The sequence below is a fragment of the Anas acuta genome, chromosome 2 (assembly GCF_963932015.1).
Source record: "Anas acuta chromosome 2, bAnaAcu1.1, whole genome shotgun sequence".
NCBI lineage: Eukaryota > Metazoa > Chordata > Aves > Anseriformes > Anatidae > Anas > Anas acuta.
In genome coordinates this window covers 34,085,039-34,109,102 of record NC_088980.1, presented here as the reverse complement: position 1 = coordinate 34,109,102, position 24,064 = coordinate 34,085,039, and the positions used below count along the sequence as shown (strand labels likewise).

Below are 24,064 nucleotides of genomic sequence, written 5' to 3'. Positions count from 1 at the left end.
CACGGACATACAGGAGTAACACAACAAAAACAGCTACATGGACCAGAGCACGAAGCACACGAGGAGAAACAACTCAGCCTGAAAACCAGAAGGCTAAGGGGGGAGCTTATCAAAGTGTACAAATACCTGATGAGAGAGTGTAAAGATAACTGAACCACACTCTTCTCAGTGGTGCCCTGTGAAAGGACGAGAAACAATGAGCACAACCTGAAATACAGGAAATTCTGTTTAAACATAAGAAAGACCCTTTTTTTAAATCTGATGGTGGTCAAAAAACATAATATTACCCAGAGAGGTTCGCAGTCTCCATCGCTGGAGATGTTCAACACCCAGCTGGGTTGCACTAAACAACCTCCAGAGGCACCTCCCAACCCTGAGCAATCTGTGACCCTGTACATTGGCTCTAAGTGTCTTTTGTTAGCTTGATTCAAACAAGCAGCAGCACCTAAGCCAGAGAGAAAGCAGACGAATGTATTTGGCCTGCTAAACCTCATCACAAAGATTTATTTTTTCTTTTTTTTAACATTGCATGTGTACATTACACATCTGTCTACCCACACGCTTGCTAACAGCTGTGAGGTCTGCTTTGGCATGCCCTGAGTTGTTCACTTCGTTCTGGGAAATATTAAATTAAAATGCCAGCTTTCAGATTCAATACATTTGAGTGCTTTTTTGTATCATTGTCATCAGCAGAGTTCGGAGATGAAGATCTCTGAAGATCTCAGATGCGAACAGGCTTTGCCCTAACATTTACTGACTCCTGGAGACAAGTAACTGAGTTGAGTCACAGCTCAAAAAAAGAAATGAATACGAGCACATATACACACACACACGTGTTTTTTAATCATCACCCCCAGGAGGTTGCACTTATTTTCACACAGCAACACTTTGAAACAAGTGTAAGGATTCAAACCCCTCTTCCTTCACAAAAAAAAAGTAACTACCAAGAAATACAGTTTCCAACAGGCATTTTATACACTTGTTATAGAAAAAATTTAAAAGGTGTCAGCATCTGGAAAACTGAGTAGCTGCTGTGGCTGAAAAATGGTGCAAGTGAACCATGGACCAAAGCTAAAGGCCTGAGGCTGTAATGAGGATGTTCTGCATCCTTTAAGTATCCTGTTAATGTAAGGTTTGGGTAGGCACCTGCATGTGAACAGAGAACCCTTGTGTACCATTACCTTGCTATGAAGTGATGCAGCCCCCTAAAGTTACCCTCAAAGTAAAAAAACAAGTGTGGCAGAGTCAGGGATTCAATGCAGAGAAAGACAAGATCACAGCTTGCAGGCTGATAAATCAATGTAAGATAAATCATTTCATTAATGAACTGGAAAAATCAGGTTTCCACCCCACTTCTGCATGGGGCAGCACATTCCTTGGCATGGAGGAAATGGCACAGCTGTTAACTTCATCTCAAGAGGACACAAACATATCCAAAATATATCCATGCCAACACTGCCTCCCTTCATACCCACCGTGGGTCAAGAGGCACACATCAAATCTAAGTGGTGTTAACAATTTAAATCTAATCTGAAAAAAAAAAAAAAACATATATATATATATATATATTGACATTGATCTCTAGATAGTTGTTGTCTACCCCAATACAGGACATTTTCAAAGGCAAAAAAAAAAACAAACCTCAAAATGAGAGCTACAGTCAGACAATGGAAACTCATTCCAAGCAAACTCATTCCCAATGTGTTTGGGCATTTTGGTACGGCACTGAAGTATGAAACTTGGCATCTCACTCTGAAAGTCAGATTTTTTTTTTCCTCACTTCCACATTTTAAACTATCCTAGGAAGAGCACAACTTAAGTGTTAAAAAAAAAAAAAAAAAAAAAAAAGAAGCAACAAATCAACCACTTTTTACATATTTTTAAGTGATTAAAAGTGGTATTTTTTAATAATTTTCTTTTCTTCTCATGATTATCTGGTATATAAAGTGTGAACTGTAAGGTGAGATGTTGCTCCAGTTCCAGACATCACCATAAGGACTGTATGGAACGTACAAAAAATTTAACAGAAAACATTTTATTTCTTTTGCACCTAAAAAATAAAACCACTTTTTGAAAAGCTGACAGCTTTTCATCATATTTTATAATAATTCAATATAATTTTTTTCAATATAATTATTATATTTATAATAAATTCAAAAGTCTGCATTCTTAGATATTCTTCCGATATTTTATTCTTCCGATCTTTCCTTAAGCCCAAAGTGATGAATATTAAATACTTCGAAGTAGTTTTGAGTAATTGGATGAACAGTGAACTTCAGAAAAAATCCTCAAAAACCCTCAAGTATAACCTTGTTTTTTTAAAAAATTCTGTATTTAAACAGGCCACTCCTATGTCCTAAAGTTTTAAAAATTCTTAATTAAGATGTATAGAATTCCTTTAAACACTCACATGCACATTAAATATATACATTCTCAGAACAAAAACAAACCAGAAGAAGCCCACATACAGAGCTCTGTACAGCAAAGTATGTCATAGCTATGCTTTGACAATAGGGTTCCCTTAACATCACTGAAAACAAATCTTTTGAAATCATTTCTCAGACCAACGTCCTGCTTCCAGCACAGCTTAGATTTGTCACAGATGATCCTAAATCAGCGCTAGCTTCACAGAAGACATCCTTCACTCAACCTCCCTCAGTGGAAGGCAAGAGGAAAAAATACCTAGACATGGCAGAATAATTAAGAGTTCCCAGAAAACACAGCTAACTGGTTATCTTTTGAACCGGCATCAGAAAGCCCCTAAAAATTGTGCTAATGATGGAGAGAGGGAGAGGACACAATAGGAGGAGGCAATAAGAGTGCTCCTCCTTCAGCACACTGCACAGCTTCAGGTTCTGTTAGACAGAAGTCGTGCCATGGCTAACAATTCCGATAGGGAATTCCTTTCGTTTCTGCTGGAAAACTTCTGAGTTTGTGGTTTGGGTGGGATCTCTGCAAGCAACAGGCTCAATTGCACTGAAGGGAAAGGTTTGGATTCCAGAAATCATCATTTGCATTGTACTGAGCTGGAGTTTGCACCTCTTTACATTCACTGATCACCATACTTCACCCATTATTCTTCACCAGTAATAAAGCTTAGTCCAATAAAAGGCAAGAAGTTAAATCTTGGTAACTGCTTTTTGTCAATGCTATTGCAAGAACACCAACTCTTGTGAGTTTCTCCAAACACTGAAGAAAAATGCTTCTTTGTATCCAGGCCTATACATCTACATGAAACTCTGAAGAAACCAAAATCAGGCCTACCACAGAGACTTACTGCATCTCTCCTTGGAAGTGGAGTGCCAACTGTTGTTTGTGTCCATAATAAAAATCCTGGGAGGACATACTTGCAAGGATTGCACTCCTGTTTCCTTTGTTTCTGGTCCATTAAGTTCCGCTTTTATGAAGAACAAACACTTAAAAATCTGTCGCAAAATTAACGGTAAATTTTCCCCTTTGATTTTAGATGCATTTCTTTACGTTCTTGGCTTATCTCAGGAAATCTTTCCCACACAGTGTAATAACACAGACTTCCTCTCTGCACCTGATGAAGGCTGTCCTATATCAACAGGTACCATGCAGTAACGGTTAAACCAGAAACAGGTTTAGAGAAGCAGACTTCCAGCCCTAAACATGTTGCCCCGTCTCACTCTAAATACATGCTTTTATCATCTTCCACTAAACAGTATATACATTTCCAACACCGTTTCAATTAAAACTTTGTAACTGCAAGAAACTTTACAGGCCCCCACCAAGAAACACTGAATTATGAACAAAAAAACATCATTTTTCCCATATACTCCACAGAAATAAAATTTAATATTTTCCAGGAAATGACAAAGGCATTATGTATGTATATAATCTAACCGAGGCGATCATCTCCGGGGCAGACGCGTTGTGATCCCCCGCTCCGCTGCAGCGGAGCCCCGCGAGGCGATCGCCTCAGCAAGTGCGGCCATTTCAAGCAAGGCTGGCTAGGCATTAGGCCTCACAAGAGGCGTTTACCACACAAAGAGCTGCAAAACTTCAAGTGCACAGATGAGGAAATAGTGACACTGGTCCAATTTCACAAAGCTACTCAAGGCACCTGCTTTAATCCACCTCCACTCAGGCATTTAGGCACAAACTGAAGCACTTTGTTAGTCTGTACCTTGAGGTGGCTGCAATTGGGGGACTTAGAGCTGTGACACATACTAAATTCAGTACAATTTCTAGGGTCCCATCAGATGACTGAAAGGTCTTCCAAACGAACCACCACACTGACTGCATGGACACAGCGCACAGGAGAACACACCCTGCTATGACCACCTCAACAACAGACCTGTGAGAGAAGGAACACTTCAGTTTCTGTTTACTCAGTTCAATTCATGCAAAGGGCCAGGTGAGCTTATTTACCCTCTGCTGGTTCAGGATTCCCCCCTGATTTTCAGGCTTCCTGAGAAAGAGGCCAATAGCAACAATTCAGTACAGAGCTCATGGACCAAAACACTCTATGTATTGAGACTCTTCTGGAACACTTGGTGCATCACTTCATTTTGAAACAAGCCAGCTTGCATCACATCATGTACTTATTTTTTTATGTTACTCCTACCAGGACAGCTGAACAAAAGCAGGTGTGTTTCTCAGAAGTTCATCTCCTGCTGCTGCATATTCCCCTGCCTGAAGGCAACTGTGACTAGATCGTAACCATCTCCGCAGCAGACATGCCAAGGAAGCACAGCAGCTGGGGAACTGACAGCAGATGACAACTGCTATAGGAAAGGAATCTGTTTTCATCAGTGGATACCTTTTGGGGAAGAAAAAAAAAAAAAAAAAAAAAAGAGTTGTAAAGAACAGAAGACAGGAATTTAGTAACCTCTCTCAAAGGGTAAAGCAAGTTCCACTTAAAGTCAGATTTTGGGGGGTTCTGTGTAAACGTGGATATAAATGCATCTTCCTACACAGTCCGATGACACGTTACCAGCAGGTGGTGCGTTATCTGGCAATTCTTTCCCTGTGGTGGCAGACTGGATGTATAGGCACGATGCTCCAAATAGAACGTTTGTTTCCCCACAGGATGAGACATCCGTGGGTGTTTTCAGCCTTGTATCCAAACAAAGCTCAATGTATTACTAATCATATACCCGTAACATTCTGGCCACAAAAGACAGTTGGTGCTTGCAGCAGTGCTTTTGAAAACTAGCTAAGGACAACAGGCCTCCGTATAAAATAAACTAATTTAAAATTGATTTGTAGTTCTACTCAACAAGACTTTGCAATTGACAAAGCTTTTGTTTAAGTCATCTTTGCAGGCCAAGTCTATTATTTTGAGGGCTGCAGGTCTCTGCAAATGTCAAGCTAAACTTTTGGCACAGAGCAAGTCATGCACGCAGCTTCCAATGAAGAGAAAAGGCTAGGTACCATTTAAGCTTTCTAGGGCTAGAACTGCAGTTGGATGTGGATTGCATGCAGTTAACCTGTCTCCTCTCCCTATGACCTGCAAAAAGCATACTGACCCGGGTTTCTACATCTTAATTGACACAAATTCAAGACATTACTCCACGTTCACATACTATTTTTATTGAGGAACTTAACCCAATAGTGAGCCAACTCAACTTACCCAATAGTGAGCAAGGCAAAGTGATATATTTAAAAATAATGTACTACAAAAGACATAGCCAAGTAGAACAGAAGAGTTATCCCGTCCACCTTCCTGCCAGATGGGTGTCTCAGTACAGTACTAGAGGCTTCAAGCCTCCTTAAGCAATACCTAACTATGCAAAATCAGGATGTTTCTTTCCCTAATGTCCACCCTTAATTTTCCTTGCTCTAGAATTCAACCCATTAATCCCCAAAGGGCAGAAGTAGCAATAACTCCTTTCTGTTCATCTCTGTTCTAGGAGGCTTTAACCTCTTCTGAGGACTTAAAACCCACCCTTTCTTTACTTAAGTCTTTTTTCCATGTCCTTGTTTGTAGACCTCAGTCTTCCTCATACACTTTTCTGAGTCATCTCTGATTTTTTACTCTTTCTTGATGTGTGATGCCCAAGTCTGGAAAGAGTATCTCAGCCAAGAAAAAGTCTGTCAAGGAATCCCCCTTATTTTATTGAGAAGACATACAGTAGCACTGAAGTCACTAGTGATGTTTTTTTAAGTGACCAAAAATCCTGTCATCCCCAACTGATTAACCCAAAGGTTGCTTGGCATTTAATTTGCTAAAGCTAACTCAACCTGACTTTGAGGTACTAGGATTAGTGAGTGGTCAAAATACATGATTTTACATATTCTTTAAAACTGACCCAATCTTGCACAGCAGATTATCAGCAGGACCAGGGAGGTGATCATACCCCTGTACTCTGCTCTGGTGAGGGCACACCTTGAGTACTGTGTTCAGTTTTGGGCCCTTCACTACAAGAAGGGCATCGAGGCCCTGGAGTATGCCCAGAGCAGGGCTACAAAGCTGGTGAAGGGCCTGGAGCACAGCTCCTGTGAGGAGCAGCTGAGGGAGCGAGGGGTGTTTGGTCTGGAGAAGAGGAGGCTCAGGGGAGACCTCATTGCTCTCTACAACTGTCTGAAAGGAAGGTGTGGGGAGCTGGGGGTCGGCCTCGTCTCACAGGTAACCAGTGACAGGACTAGAGGGAACAGCCTCAGTTGTGCCAGGGGAAGTTCAGGTTGGAAATGAGGAGACATTTCTGCTCAGAAAGAGCAGTCAGGCATTGGGACAGGTTGCCCAGGGAGGTGGTGGAGTCACCATCCCTGGGGGTATTTAAGGAAAGGTTGGACGTAGTGCTTTGGGTGATGGTTGAGTGGGTGACTTGGGTATTAGGGTGATGGTTGGACCAGATGATCTTGGAGGTCTCTTCCAACCTTAATGATTCTATGATTTCATGCTTACGTGATGTACTCTCGTAACAAAAAGGGAGGATAGTGATTTTATTTTACTACTGCAGTTACAAAGATGGCAGTCGGGTTCATACGCCTGTAACTTGTTTCTTGTCACCCCACCAGCGCCTGAAAAAGCAATAAGCATTATTAGAGCAAATTAATTCCCGTGAACGTTGCAAGTACTGATTTAGAAATCTATTTCTACCTATCTACGTGGGATGTCTGTGTACCTTTTCAAACTTTAAAAAGAAGTTAACAGGTGGCACAGCTGGTACAACACTTAAACAGAGGGGGCACACCAAAACAAATCATGCTACTTCAGGATTTTAAACTGAAAGTAAACCCAGAGAGGGTAACGAACAGATTAAATTTCCTCTAATTAAATTAGAGACATGAACTATTCAAAAACCTGAAAGTACTTCTGTAGTAGTGCTGATTTAACATTAAGCAAATGCTGATTGCTTCCCACTTAAGTCAACCCAGGATCACTCTAAGTGTCTGTGCACTGATCTATGGCACAGGTCACCTTCAGCAAATGAACAAAAGCATTTTAAAACAATTTCAATGAACTCTAAATTTTAGGTTAAGATAGTGGTTATTTGATGATCTGAATGTCTTAATCAGCAAGTGTTCCACTGCACCGCAGGAAGTTATTTCACAGATTTAAGAGGTTGGAGGGAGATTTACTACACGTATGTAGGAACAATCAAACCTGCGTGCTCTCCTACGACTGGGGTGAGACAAGACAATCCTGCCACCTTACTGTTAAGCTATTTATCTGATGACACACTAAAAAAAGAAACGAATAGACTTATGAATCATAAAATGATACTAACTGCAGCGGATGATGAAATTCATGACTCAGGCTACTAAGATTACCGTGTTCCAAATTATACTACTTGCATGTCTTTTATGTATTCCTTTGCAGCTAGTATAATTTGTAGTTACCATCAATTAAATGACAGTAATAAATGGAGTTTTAAAAGATTTAAAAAAATGAATCGTGATGTTAAAAAGCAAATAGAAATGTCAAAAGATTACCTTAGTATTATGCCTCAGGGCATTTATAAAGATATTAACACAACAACATGTTGGTCTGTCAGTACTCTTGAGCTAGGAAACGTTTTACATTTTCAGTAAACCAGGTTCAGCATTTTGGCCCTTCTAACAGCAATAACAGGTGATTTCCTGCCACTGTGTTCTTGCAAGGGAGAAAAGTGGTAACTTCTTGTAGAGTTAGGATTAACAGGAAATGATACCACCTCTTATGCTTTGAAATAGCATATGGGTGGTAAGTATAGACACTGCCAAGTACTCTTCAGCTATACTGCTCCGTTTCAGTGCATATTTCCTAAGCTTCCTATCAAAACCCATCTTCTTTTAAAGTTGCTCTCACTGAAGAGAAATACCCAGGAAGGGAAAAAAAAAAAGTGGTGTTCAAAGACCAAGTCACGGGTATCCAGCATTCTTCAGTTTTCCAGCAGTGGCAGCAGATGACTACAAGTAAGAGTGAGGTTTTTGAACCTGATCTTTAAAGATTAGCCGCTCCCTAGTAAAACAGGGGGACAACACACAGAACAAATTCAGATGCGGCTGGAGGCCTACTATAAAGCTGAAGTGGAAAAAGGCTGCTCTGTGAGAATCACTACAGCATACCCAAATGATCAGTCTCAGCTTATGCACATTAGCAGTCACATTACTTGCAAACAGCATCATGAAATAAACAACAGTGTCTCCAAGCAAACACAAGCACCAAACCATTCTCATCCTTTAAGATAGTCATATTTATAGAGACAACGTAAAGAATTAAATACTGAAATACAAAGGCTGTTGAGTCAGTTACCACACTGAGACCCTTACAGCAAAAGATGTCCAAAGAATGTTAACAATTTTGCATCTATCAGACAATAATACATCTCCATCAAACTCTGTTTAACAAAATATTTCAGAAGAGCACAAAAAACAGGCTATTAATGCGAACATGCTGTCATCCACCAGTAACAACTTGACAATATTTTTTCATGATGTGTTGGAAACTGTGGCCCTAGCTGTACCTGCAATTCAGGAACATTTTCCCCTGCTCCCCGAGCATCCTGCATTAACAGGTGCAAATGGCAGGCACTGCCCAGGTAAGCCTCAACTCTCCAGTGCTCTTCGGTATTAAAAGGAGGAGGAGAGGCCTCTGGGAAGGTAATGACTATGTACATCCTTCCCATAAGAGAGTTTCATAGACCATTCTAGTTAAAAAATGGTGTAATGTTCCGTGTGAAGCTACCTGGAAAAATAGGATTGTGTACAAGAACTATCTGTCAGAGGTTTGCCTCTCCCCCGCTACTCCCTTGGTAGAAGTTATTGCTATCAAGAAGTAGCTTCCATGAATAATGGTTGGTGCTGTAATCAAGTGTACCGTCACGTACTAGAGAATCTCACTCCCTAATAGAAAACAGGAAATGGAAAACATGAACCAGAGGAAGCAACCACAGGGAAGGAGAGAGGTAGAGAACAGAGACTGCCAATAAACAGATTAGTTCAAGCAGTCCCTGAGTAGTGAGGTACAGCACAGAGTAAAAAGGACAGAAGGCTCAAAATACATGAACAAATGAGAAAATGGTAGTCCTGGATGCTTGAAGTAGCAGCGTTCCTCTGAGCATACCCTGAAGCATCCTTAGGCCAACAGATGAGTTAAAAACATGCAAAAGAAAGGTTCCAACTAGGTTTAAACAAACAAAAAAAAACAAAACAAAAAAGCCCACAAACACTCACTAAAACAGGGGCAGGGAAAAAAAATTATCTAGGAAAAGTGACAGCCAGAACACATGAACAACAGCTCCACCTCTTGCTGGCAAGGACAGAGGATAAAAATTTCAGGCAGAAATCCATGACTGATGATCCTATGACAACTACACACCTGTAACACAAACACTATCAATAACCAGCCTTTCGACAACCAGCCTTTGACAAGTGGCTAGCATTGCTTTTGTGGAATCATTGTTTTGAAAGTTATCTTAAATTAAGAGAAGTTACTTTTGAATAGATCTGCAGTTCCCAACAGTGCCCTTCAACTTTAAACAAAATCCTACCAGGAAAAAAAAAAAAGCTTTCAAATAAAAACCAATTCCAGTTCTAGCAGCCTCCACACGCATCTTCTCAGCAGGCATTTACTTTTGAGTGCTCATCCAGCTTTCATCTCAGAAGTTGGACCGATGCAACTTCAATCTATTTTCTCCGAAGGAATTCTCCTGGTTATACACAAACTCACACTGTATGCGACTTTTACACTGATCAAGACTCCTTAAATGTTTGTACCGACTTGCAGCCAGTAGGACTTGCACAGCATGTGGGCACTCTGCATGGCTCACACAAACAGAGCCTGAGAATTTTTAGTGTGCTGTTTATCACTTCAATTCCCTCTACCAAACCTTGAGACACCCAAAAGACCTTCCCCAAAAGACCTTCCAGGGGATATGTAACACTTAGATTCTCCTTCAAGAGCTGCCCACATGCCTGGTCTACTCCTATCTTTGTGAGGAATGATTTAACCCAGCACAGGGTGAAGTCAGGAAACAGAAGAAACAATGGGGATCTTGTCTAGAAGCAGAAGTTTCAGAAATGTGCAGATTTAGCAAGCGATGGCAAGGACATGATAAATGTTTGCTCAGCCCCTGGAACTAATGCCATGCAGCTCTATATTGCTAGAAAAGCTCTAACACGCTCAACAGGACAAGCACTCCAGACTACACTTGAGAGAAGAGACAATCAAAGTCACAGTTGGTAAGAGACACACATCCTGTTGAGTACCTATAGGACTGATACTTGGTATCTCAAGGCCCCAAGGCTTACAGACAGCATGCTCTTCCACTTCAAACAAGGACTCTTCAGAGCTGCCAAATCTGCCCCTATCCCACATCGTGACACCAGGTGGTAAATTTGTTGGTCTTGCTGAAACAGCAGGCTGCTGCGCTGGAAAAGGAGATCACAAAGAAGCCAGAGGGCTCTCAGATTGCCGGATGTCTCCGAATAGCATACTCGGAATACCAAAACCTTCTGGTCTATCCTGAGACTGTCGAGATGAGACAGTCCAGATCCTCTCTGCTTGACCACTGTACCAGTCATAAGGATTGCAAAGAAAAAGCTGAATAGGTGTAAGTCCACAAACAAAGAAATGAAAGAAACATGTCAAGGAGTGAAGAAACACATCAAGGAGTTCCAGCAAGCTTCCCCAGCTCTGCTCAGCAAGTTTCTACCTGCAGGCCCTTTGCAGCTACCTACTACAGTAAAACAAATAAAAATGGACTTCACTTCTTCACACAGCAAGTAGTTTTTCTCTCCCCTTACTGGTGACATGCTTTACAGCAGTAACACACACACCAGGCAGAATGGAAAGAAATGATCTCAGTTTTACTTCTGAAGATGCACCTACATAGTGTGATCTTGATGTATTCCCTTGCAAGCTGGGAAAATGAACAGACTGCAGATGAAAAATCTCATCTAGGAAAGCCCCTGAGGTAGCTGCTATGAAAGAATTTAACCCACAGCCTATACAAACCTGCATTTATCAGGAAAAGAAAAAGTTAGAACACCAGTAAATGCCAAGATAAAGCCTATTCTGGAGTACAAAAAGACTTCTCAAAACTGCACAGGCAGAAATGTTAAATACTAATGGAGTGACCAACAAACTACATGGAAAGATGCAGTAAAGTTGTTATGGATGTTGGAAGGAACATGCAGGTTAAGTGGCAGCAAACAGAACAGCTAGAGTCTCAGGAAGTGACGACATGTGAGCATTCAGAGAGGAGTAATTCTTCACCCAAACTATGGAGATAAGTCTTCTCTTTCTCCAAATCTGCTGAAAGAAGTCCTCTTCCCACAATGAAACAACCCTATCACAGGCCTGCAGGCGATGTTAGGTAAAGTCATTGCAAGTGGTTGTCTGCAGGTGCCTGAAGAGAGCATTTCCTCCTACATGACTTTGTTACCAGAGCCAGAGACTGGAAGGTGACTGTAGTAGCTGACTTGGGTATGATGTCCTGCAGAGAAGCTGAGACTGATACAGACATCTATCTGACAGGTGGGCACCAAGGCCACGAGTGCGGAGAGAAAACAGAAGTGAACAAGTAGAAGGGTTAATGTCCTCATAAAAGGAAAAATATGTATGTATCAGCACAAAGACTGTAGGTCTATCATTAGAGGCCAGCAGAAGATATGAACATCTTCGAAGTAAGCAGAGTTTCTCTCATGTGTCCAAGTGAAGCAACTGCTAGCCTCTGAAAGTCCCCCATCTATATGGTCTGCACAAGGACACTGCTCAAAACTGCACAACACTGGTCCCAAGGAAGAATGAGGTAAGTTTTGTCTGAGCTTCTTCGTAGTAAAAGCCAGTGAGTGGAGACACTAATCCTACAGCATTACTACAAGCTCTCTGTCCTCCAAGTTCCGATCTTCCAGAGAGAAGAGATGCAGTTGAGAAAGGTCTGTCACAAACTAAACAGAAGGCAGTCCATTACAATGGATTAGTATGCAACTTCAGCAGGATAGCTGTGCAACGTGACCCTGAACCAACCTGTTTTCTTAATGCCTCTAGCAAATAAGGAAGGACAAGAAAGCCAGAGCTACAAAATTACCATAGAAAAGGTCAAAATAGAAATAAACAAAACTGGTGACACTGAAAAACTGTAATCAAGACTTAATTCAAACAGAAAGGCTGTCCCATACCCTGACACTTGTATGTACCAGAAGCTTTCAAAGGCTTAATTGCACGTTTTATAAATAATTTCACCCCTCATGTTAGGTTTCACATGTAAAAATCAGATTACTTACAGTTGGTGAAGAGATTTGGAAAAGACTGCAGTTTTGAATCAAGCATAAACAGAGACTTCTAGTTTCAGAAAACAAAGGTTAGTAGTTATGGGATTTAAGAAGTACACTTTAGGTTGCATGGACACGTGCAAAAAAAAATGAGCAAAAATTTATTCCAATATACAACAAGACACAAACCAAACAGAACTCAGCTCAGTGTTTAACATTAATTAAAGTTAGCCTTTTATTAACAGTGAAAGGCTACAATCAGATTTGGAAAGTATCTCACAGAACTGCTACCAGTTGTTTTCACTGACAAAAAACAAGACATTACTCTTCTGTGACTTCAGTAATGAAAATACATTTAAACACACTAACCAAAAACTCTAAGTCCAAAATATTTTTAACAAAGGTTTTGATATCACTGATTATATATGCAATACAAAAATCACAAAATCATTATAATTTAATGAAAAAGGACAAAGCATCTTACATGCTACTCTGTGTTTAAAAAAAAAAAAGTGATTTAAGGATGGAAAAACAAGTCTATTTTCAGAGATGAAACTGCCAAGGTGACATCATCTACCCACTGTCAATTACTGTTGTACCTGAGGGCTTCCTGGTTTCCCTACTGCTGTGTCTTGCCCGTGACATACTGGATTTCTACATTCTCCAACTAACAACGTGCAGCTTTAGTAATTCCCCTACAAAATCCTCGTCTGCCAACAGCACTGTCCAAGAGCAACACCCAGAGGCTAAATATATTGCTACAGAAACTCTGAACATTTTAACTTTTTTTTTTTCCAAGAAAAGAAAAGCTTCATAAAGATAAGCAACAATTTCCTGTAGAAATAAAGACCTGACAAAACTCTTTCAATGGTAATGTTAACAGAAAAGTAAGTAGGCAAGCCCACTCAAAATGGAATTTTTATAGCTACTGTGAACAATGAGAACAGATTTACAGACACACACTTATGCAGAGCAGACAGATAAAAAGTAATTTTTTCAACATGCATGCGTATAGCATCCTGGTTAGCACAGCAGCACTGCAAACAATCAACTAAAACGATGCTCTCCTGGAAGTTAATTGCTTTCTGCACACGCAGAAAAACAGAAGAGCAGCAGCCTACTCCCCATTTCCTTGACCAGTTGTCAAAGGTTTTTCTTCTTAAATCTTGAAGGCAGTTACTGTGGAAATACCTTGAGTATTGAATAACCTGCAACTAAAAGGCATTGCCCTAGAGCATCTCTAACAGGAACATCTAACCTACAATTGCAGCAAGAAGGGGAATAGAAGACTGGATACAAAAGCAAGTCACTACAGCTTCATCTTAAATACTTCTGGCATCTAATATGACTACATCCTCTAAATTTAAAGCCTACGTAACAGACAAAAAGACTGACAAACCACAATCAAGACCACAGTTGGGAACACCACACTTGTATCTTTGAACTCGTATTTAGAATCAAATGTACTCTGAAGAAAATGCAGCCAAGGTTATGTAACCCCAAAACATGACTGTACCTACCCAACTTTCTATATTCTGAAATTCCAAATCAGGACAACTGATTTCAAAAATAAAAACAGAAGTTTCAATCAAACACATCATGGACAAGTTCATTATCTACTGGAGTAGGGTTTATCCCATTCTCCTCATAGTTAATTTTAATTGCATCTTCCTTTTCATCCATCTTCTCAGAATCATGCTCCTTGTGTGGCACATGCTCTTCACCTGGTTGTGATGAATCTGGAATCGCATCAACTAAGAGGAAGCAATCATCTCCCAGCACCTGCTCAGCTGTCAGCCGGTTAGAGCAGAACAAATTCTGAAGAAGGGATTTAACTTTATCATCCTACAAACAGAGGGAGGAGAATTTCATCAGCAAATGAAACAAACACGATTCCAAATAACAACCGAGTATTTGTTGAACAGGTCTCATAAACGCTTGCAGCCCAGGGCCCTCACAAGTTTGTACCACAGCACTCTCCATGGCCTGCACTCTTAATAGACATGGTGCTCATTAACATCAGAATAAAAGAAAGCTTTTGGCACCAGGTCTGCCAACTCGGTGCCAGCAGGCTTCACGGAAGAGCATAAGTTATGTCTTAAAACACTAGCCTCCCAGTGTTTTAGAGAACTACAGAATCATAGAATGGTTTGGGTTGAAAGGGACCTTAAATATCAACTAATTCCACTCCCCCACACCCTGCCACAGGCTTTTTAAGTCTGCTTTTCTACTGAGAAAGAACAGAATGGGTGCCATTCACCTTCTACAACATCAACTTTTAACTCTGTCCTATTGATTTCTTGCAGAGCAATAAAGTAGAGGAAAAAAAAATGAAGTAATGGGAGTAATGGACTCTAAATCAACAGCAGCTGTTTTGCTATTAGGCCATCACTTACACTTAAGCTGTTTGGATTTTTCAGAAAGGATTACGTGCCTAAATGCTCAGCATATTAACAGCGCTAGACTCCATGCACAAAACACAAGAACACAACTGCTACACACATGCATACATGTCAGCTGTTGAGGAAGGAAGGGCACACACTAGATTTGAATAAGGGAACTGCAAGAAAATCTCAGATGATGATCTAGAGACATAGATTAATAAAAACCAACGTAAAAAGAATCTTCCCACAAGATTGTCTGTAGCCTCTGCAAGCCAGCATCGCCTCTGACCTGGGTCAATAGAACAGGAAAGCACCAGATAGCTGTGCATCACCCCTCACCTAGCTCTGTTTCATCCAGACAAAAATCTATGATGCAAAGGAATGTACACAAATTGTCAAAAACCTGGAAACAGAAACAATTTCCAACTTCCCCACTGACCAGCAGCGATTCAAGAGAATCAGCCTCTCTCTCCAGATAATCTGAAATCTGGGTGGAAAGATGAAATCTGAAAACTGTTGAACTTGCAGGCATAAAGGATTGTTAAATGGTTACAAAACATTCAAAACGTATAAAAGAGAATCTCTAGTTAAAAGCATTCAAACATTTGATGTACTGAAATGCACAGGTAAATCATGCCTACACGCTTCCTTGGTAGAATTAAAAATGAAGAAAGCCCAGGCATTTAAAGAGCTTGGAAAGTTTTGCACTTATATATTTCCACTTCAAAAAAAGTCATATATCCTTCAGCAAGTTTCCCCTTTTCACCGTTTTCCCACACTAAGGAAATCTAAAACTGATCCCTTACGCAATACTGCTGTAGGACAAGGTTTCACTGTGTTTACTCCAGCTGATTAGATCTTATTTACTCCTTTTAATAAATACACAAAGCTGAATGCTGAAGTATGCTGAATACTGAAGCTCAGCATGGCAAAATGGAAGGTACAAGATCATGTCTCTAATCACTGCTTCTCCTCAACAGCTACATAAAATTAATATCCCCTCGTTGAAATTTAATGTTACTTTCCCGCGTTAATTTTACATTTCCTGAAAACAAACAAAAAAATTTAATGGTTGCAAGTGTACAATTCCTCTAGGCATGAGACTGAGATGGAAGGGAAATTACCAGCCTGTCAAGGGCCTGCAGATGGGCACTGAGATTAATTCTGAATAAGCTGATTAAAGATAAAGTCCTTAAAAGCAAAATAGATTTTCCCCAAGAACTGGGACAAGGATTAACAGCCAGAGGTCTTTGAGATACCCCAAGAAACTGTTGAAATATATTTATTAGTATTACATTTCTTAGCAGAACCCTCACGGATGTTCGGGTGAGCTGCAGGAAGAACAAGTTGCTTTGCAGCACTTTGACAGTTTGTGCACATGCACGCACACGTATCCAGGATGAATCCTTAAACTACCAACAAAGATGCATTGATTAGGATGGTAACACCTGGCAAAGTTCTTCAAAAAGAAAAGAGCTGCTTCTTTTTATCAGTGAAAAATTATGAAGGAGCTTGTTCTTACTGAACTGTAAAATGAATGAATCCCTGCTAAGGCCAAAAACGAAGAACATTTGTCCTTCAGATAAAAGCAGATGTTGCACCACAGAAGATATCTGTAAGAAAAGAACCAAAAAAGTAAGGGAAGCTGAAACCAGCCACTTATGCAGAAATCTTAGAGAAACCAAAGTGAGCCAATTCCTATTTTCATGTCTCAAGTAACTCTTTTCTATTTCCTCAAACAAGTTTCCCTTATGTGTGAGAGAAAGCTAGTTTCTTTCAAAATCTAAGGATTATTACGCACAACCCTAAATGATGCACTGGACAGATGGCTCTGCGCAAGTTTTGTGGAATATTTTTAAAACCCTACAGCTTGTACTAATGATCACAGAATCACAATGAATTGTTAAGTACTGAGATCTTCTTTCCTACAGCACTACACATTTCATGAGACTCATTTAATTTTTAATAAAAACTGAGCAACTATAATGAGAAATAAGAAATGCTATTTACAGGAACACCTCACTGCTCAAATGCTACATTTTTTATTCCTTTATTTTTCACGATAGTTTCACACTGGAATCAATTTTCCAGATGGATTTGGTAGATAGTCCTGTGCTTTAATAGTAGTGATTTCAACACTGGAGAACATGGCTGAAAGCTATTAAGAAGACACTGCAGAGGAGATCAGTGATCTAACAGAACAAAATTATTTACAGCACTGTGCTACGCAGTGATACACAAGCTACCTGGCCTGGTCATTGGAATTGCTACAGCTGTGTTAGTCTAATACTGTATCGTGACAGTATCTAAGCTTAAAGTGAAGAGGACACACTAAGCTCAGAATGAACACAACTCCAGTAAATGCAGACCAATTTTTGCATCATGTTATCCTAGATAGCTTTGCAAAGCACTCACATCGTTAATACAGTAGTACAACCAATAAAAAGAGCAATTTATTAGGCTTTTGTTTTCCCTTGCTAAAACAACCAAAACTTACCTGGCAAACAGCAACTCTAGTTTCATTCTACACTTTCCACTTCAAGTATTTCTCTACTTTTCTGGGTAATATGGAGACTTACCTCTAACTCCTTCCTATATTCTGTAGAGAATTGTATTTATTAACACTTCACTTAAAAACTAAACAGCTTGCAGGGATTTTATAATAGTGTAAGACATGACTGAAAGAGTCTCACAGCCTTCTCAAATCCAAAAGCAAAGCTATTAAAAAAAAAAACTCAAAAGCAAAGTTATCACTTAAAGTGAGGTCAAAAGAAAAAGCACAATGTGAGAAGTATATCCCAGTAATTAAAAATCACAAGGGTAACCCACTCAGAGGAGGTGGGAAGCGCAAGAACAGGTAACTAAAAGAGTCCAGCAGAAGTCTGAGGTAGAAACTAGTCTAATCAAGTTAGTTATCTGAAAAAGGCCTGTAAACCTCCTGGAGAATTTCTTTCAGCTATATATGGTGGCATAAAAGTTGGAAACACATAAGAGATAAGAAGAAGAAGGGATCACCTGTAGCAAACGTAGAAGTTGAAAGCAGGCAAGAGAAGAGTCCTGGCCTGAGGACTGAAAGCTTATTGGTAAGAGTTAACCTGTGTGCCTTCATGTTTCCAAACTTAAGTCTCTAACTCTGAAGATGATCCTTTGCTTTCTGATAGGTAGCATCCTATCTCTTGGATGTTAATCAATGAGTAGATAGCTTTATAGCCTACGTCTTCGTCAACCTGAGTATCTTTTTCCTTTAGTTTATTTTCTTCCAAGGCATAGAGAAGGCTATAAAATTGTCTACTTCAAAGTTGGAAACGTAAGTTGGGAAATACAAAGGCACACAGGTCTACTCTCAGTTTCAAGAGTCAACAAGACATTGGGCAAGGTCTTGGGTAAGTTTCAAAAAACAGACTGAAAATACAGTTCAAGGTGGCAACAGTTGCTAGCATAGGGCAGGCATAGAACAGCGGCTGACAGAAAATAGTGAAAGCAGCAACATTAGATCTCATCACTTGAGGCCCTCTTACATCTCTGCAGTTGCTTGAGGCATTTAAGAAAGCTTACATTTCACACACACAAAAGAGCAGAAAATAAAGGGTACACTATGACTTTACAACTGCATTTAGTGACTAAAATGGAAATTGGCTGTTTTATTAATGCTCAAGAATTGTGCAATTATTATGTAGAAGACAGATGAACAAAGCCAACTTCCCTGACTTCAGAAAAGACAGGTTTCTAATTCCAATACCTCCATCAAGGCATGAGGATCAGTGACTTTCTCCCCAAGTCTGTAACTGTTAATTGAGTGACACCAAGTTATCTATTAAGTTGTTCCTTGTGAGGGTGGACTTCAGTGTTAAGAAAATCCTGGGGTTTTATACCTTCTCAAATATTCTTACTTGCTATTTAGAACATCCAGTTCAGAACGTTTTCTCGACCCAGCACTTACAACCAATTTTTGTTTTTCATTTAAAAAAAAGCATATCAGTTAATCACCTCTAAACAAGACCATTCTAATCTACCTCATCTGACAATCAACATACCATGCCAACCGCATCCACCTCAGGTGTGCCATCTTCTTTTATGCCAAATTCCTGGTTTTGAATGCAAAGCTGTAAATTAAAAGATACATAATATGTAACATTGTTTTACCCTTTAGTTTAACAAATACCAGCCAAGGAGATTCCATGTTTCAAGTGAAAATCAACTGTTGTGAAAAATGGGCAGAGGAAAGCTTTTTTGTAGTTTCACAATAGCATAAAATACGTAAGTGGCTCACATTTGCCTTAGACAGGGAAAAAAAAGAGCAATAAAAATAGTATCAGAGAAGAAACTTTTGGAAGTCAAACGAAATAGACTTTTAAAAACATGACTCGAAGTCCATGCCTAAGCTGTACATTTAATTATATAACCCACGGCATTTCTTAAAGAAGATGAAGTGTGCTGTAATAGACAAACATGAACCCACCATCCATAAGCAAACTGAAATTTCCCCAGCCCTTATTAACGCCTAGAACCATGCCCGTACACAGCATTTTTCAAAACCCTGATTGCAAGTTGAACTGAAAATGCCTCTATTCCCTACAATTACAAGAAAAATGGGAAGAAGTGTGCATTTTGTCAGGACTGGGCTCCTGTGACACAGAGCAGCCGAGAACTCACAAAACCCCCATTTCCATCTTAGAAGCAGTAGGGCTGCTCAGTGAGGGAGAACACAATTCAGGTGTCTGCCATCAAACTGGCAATTGCTGAACATCAGGCCAGAATATGAACTAAAATTTTCCATCAAATGATCAATACAACACCAAGACTGAGCTGGAGATTTGTTACACGTGGATTAACCTGAAATTCAGCTGGAAAGCTTGGAGATAGGTTTTCAGAAGACTGCAGATCTTGCTGCATCCCAGATATTCTCTTTGAGCAGAGCCAGCCATTGCCAGACCTCCATTTGTTATGGTGGTTTAGGTTTTTTTTGTTTGTTTGTTGTTTTTTTTTCTTCTTTGCTTTACGCTCACTTTATTCACTTCTGCTTGTAAAAAAAGGTTTTTTTGAACAGAAGATCTGAACAGTGGCACTGCAAATGTTCCAACAAAACCATACCACATAAATAAGTTATAAGCATCCATGATATTAATCCACACTTTAATCCATCTCTTTCAGTAGAAAAATTACTTAGTTTTAAGCATCTGCTCTAAATTGGGACAAAAACATAATGAAGAATGACTTTTCTAAGAACCAGCTTCATCTTCTCAGCACAGGTAACTGATAACGGCTACTGATCAACTTGCAGCTTATGTCTCTATCACAAAGTGTTTAAAGATAGCTTCAGTCATCCCTTCTGTGCCACAAGATCATTGTGCAGCTGATGGAACTGCCAATGTCATTTATCTGAACCCCAACTGGTACTCAGTGAACCAGCTCCAATGGACCAGGTACAAAAATCACTGCGTGGGAACAGCAACACTTGTTTGGTAGCTCATGACTTTTAAAAAAAAATCCAAGCAATTTTGAAGTTTTCCATTTGGAACACGTGACACTGGTACCCTGAGCTGAGGAGGCAGCAAAACACCAAGAGAAGACAAAAAAGAGCAGGAAAAGGAGATGCTGTGTAATATGCAACCTAACACAAAAAAGCAGATTGCCTTCTCCTCCCTGACACAGCACACCCTAAGGGACAGAACACACACCTAAGGATAGGTGGGATGTCCTGAAGGATATCCTTCACCAGGGATAAAGTCCTATCCTTACCCAAATCAAAAGATAGGGATGATGAACACACTGCCTCACAGGCAAGGGCACAAGAAAAGAATCAAAAAGGGTTACAAGAATTAATGATAAGTACAGTAGGAACTTACAATCCCCAGAATTAGGAACAAAAACATAGTTTTTGGTCACTTAACTACAAATTACATTGTATACCTTACAGAAAAACGCACTGCCTTATGCCCATAAACGCCCATTCATACCACTCAGTTTAAAATATGCACACTTCTCCAAAATATTCAAAGTAGAATTTTAAAATAACACATTCATATTGCTGTTTATGAAGCCTGCTACAGTTCCCCAATTTTACTAGAAACTCTCTCATAAGCCATAACTTACCCAGAAGAGAAGGCAGCCGTAAGCGTACATGTCAGAGGCTGGAGAAGCCGGCTGTCCCATCTTCAGTTCAGGAGAAACTAAGCTCAGGGAACTGACAACCATCGTGCTTGCAACAGCACGTTGCTCCTACAGGGAAAAAAGTGTACTCCTTAGTGAGATCGATAGCAGATTGAAGGAGAGGTATCTCCCTCTCTAATTTAATGCATCAGACAACTTCATCATAGCATTCTGTGCTGACCCTGAATGAAATGTGAAGTCCTTCTTCACTGGTGGAAAATATGGAGTGTAAAGGAGAAAGGAAATAGTCACAAATCTATCATCTAACTGTAATAGAAAAATAGTGCTGGCAGATTTTACTCCACACTGGAACTATTAACGGTCATAAGGTAATAAGGAATACAAGTTACAAAACTTTTCAAATTAGAAGAAAAAACATAGAAAATGGTTAAAGACATGCCAAGACTCATTAAGATTAACAGAGAATGCACTGACAAAACAGATATTCTCAATAAAAATTATTTTTATTATATTATATTAATATGGTAAAAATATATGTAATAACATAACACACATCGTTATAAAAATTAAATAAACATGAAGACCTCTAGCACACAAATGTGCTCAAATCAACTTCAGTTTAGAAAGTCAAAATGTGACACCAAAAACATACACCAGTAGTGGAGAGACTTTGCCATGTAAATGAAGTAAAACACTAAGGGAGTAGATTGTATTCTTAAATAACATTAGGCTTTCCCCAAAAATGGTTATGAAATTCTTTACTACAGAAACTGAGGACTAAAGAAAAATACATATAAATACAGGTATGTTTATATAGGTAGCATGTATAACCTTGTTAGTTGACTGAGACAGATTAAAACACATCGTAGAGCCTCATTACCTATCACATAAGCATGCAAAAACTGCATGCAAGAGCTAGATTATTCTTTCCTCAAACAAGTTCTTACTCTCACCTCTGCTGATGCTGATTACCAGTAAACATAGAAGAGAGCCAACCAGCAAGTACTGCAACTTCTGAATTTTTCCGTTTCACTGTTTTCCTTAATAAGGGCTCATGTTTGATAATTCTTTTCTTCCCCATCCAAAATCAGATTGTGTTTACAAAAATCTCAGCAAGACTCAAACCACCCAATCCCATTCAGAACATCACACAGGAATCCTACTGCAGAGCACAACAGTTATCAATAGATCTTACATACTTCATCTATTTTGATACATAACTGACTAAAAGTCACTAGGTTGTTTTTTTAGCTGGTTTTTGGTTTTGTTTTACCTCTGGTTTAGTGAAATCGAAGTCTCCAACGATTCCTTGTTTTCGATTCACAGCAAAAATGTTGTTTCCATGCAGAGATCCATGCACTATATTAGCTCCATGCAACGTTTGCAGACCTTGGGCAACTCCTTTCATCACTTTTAATGTCTCCTAATGATTTAATTTTGGTGTTCATTACAAAAATAGATATGGAAGAACCCAAAAAAAACAGTATCTAATGTTTCTATTCCAAAACTAACACTCTAATTATTTAAAGATTGCACACATTCAAAGTTCCTGACAATTGTTTTATAAAGTATGGATTACTTCCCAGTAAGACTGTGTTAACTTGCAGAGCCAGTCAACTGATTGTTTCGTTTCACAAATAAAAGGTAACCACCGGTTAACAATTCACTAACATTAAACAAAAATAAACAATTTTAAAACCCTGTAATATATTTTGGGATACATACATTTACAAGTGCCTCCAAGTTCACAGACAGAAGCTTTTGAGTTATCAAACATAACTAGGGAAAAGACTGTATTGGCTTCTGGCTACTGTTTCTTTGAGAAAGGCTGGCTAGCCAAAATGCCAATAAACTGTGTGGAGAGGAGGGAAGGAAAGGGAGGAGAGAGAAGAACAACTCCTGCACACACAAACACACCCCAAAGCCTCCACCCACCATAAATCCTCTAAACTTCGGTACAAGAATGCCTCTGCTTACAAATTTAACATATTCACTCTTGTATTTTTGAAGTGTACTAGCAGTACTGCTGAGGCACTGATTTTAATAAAAGAAGAAAGTGTAACCAAGCAAAATCTCTTTTAGAAAACCATAGCCTACTGCTTGACCAAATGCTAGTCAAGCCACGTTGTGCAACTCTGTATAGTCACTGGCAGCCACCAAAGATGACTGCTCACACACCTCCAGCAGCATAATATACAGCACAATGTTAAGAGTTTAGACCAAACACATAAAAAGGGAAATGCTGGTAATCTGTTACACTTACTTGTAAAGTTAAAGGTGTATCAGCCTGTAAAGCTCGCAGACTTGCCCCTGGGTAGTATGGGACCATTAAATACACCAGAGGATCAGACTAACAACAAAAACAAACAAAAGTTTAAGAACACATTGTTTCCAATATCAGGAACACTGGAAAATTTAACATGCATTAGATGTGTGATGTATCAATTGATGTTTACTAAGAAAATAGTTCACCTAAACTGAAGTCCCAAAGGAAATATTTTTCTGATTCAATATTCCAACTCAAAAAAATATTAAAGCCTTCAATTCCAACTTAAAAAGTTTTTCTGCTTAAAATTAAAAAAAAAAAAAACACACAACCAAGCAACAACAACAAAAAAACAAGCAACATTATCAGTTTGAATCTTGCCTTGCAGAAGAGAAGAAACAACAGTTGTAATAAGCCAGATTTCTCCTTTTGTTGATTCCAGGCCCTGTGATACTTGGCAACTCTTTCAATCACTTTGCCTTCTGAGCTCACATCTACAGAGTATCCCTGAAAAACAAAACAGAAATACCCAAGCTCTAACTCCTAATGTCTGTAACATTACTGCATGACACTTTTTGAATTAAAGAAAGGCATACCATTAGGTTCCATCAAATAACTCTTCTATTTATCACAA

At 39.4% G+C, this 24,064-nt stretch overlaps 1 protein-coding gene across 1 annotated transcript in view; it reads right to left on the bottom strand.

The window, feature by feature from the left end:
- Positions 1 to 12,879: 12,879 nt before the first annotated feature.
- STK31 (serine/threonine kinase 31) overlaps positions 12,880 to 24,064 on the bottom strand; it is a 35,980-nt gene continuing 24,795 nt past the window's right edge. The window contains exons 19-24 of the mRNA XM_068674199.1: positions 23,812 to 23,937; positions 23,428 to 23,514; positions 22,438 to 22,587; positions 21,147 to 21,272; positions 19,088 to 19,156; positions 12,880 to 14,514 (exon numbers count right to left, since the gene is read on the bottom strand). Of these exons, the coding sequence (XP_068530300.1) occupies positions 14,254 to 14,514; positions 19,088 to 19,156; positions 21,147 to 21,272; positions 22,438 to 22,587; positions 23,428 to 23,514; positions 23,812 to 23,937 (819 nt within the window). The 3' untranslated portion in view covers positions 12,880 to 14,253. The remainder of the gene's footprint in view (positions 14,515 to 19,087; positions 19,157 to 21,146; positions 21,273 to 22,437; positions 22,588 to 23,427; positions 23,515 to 23,811; positions 23,938 to 24,064) is intronic.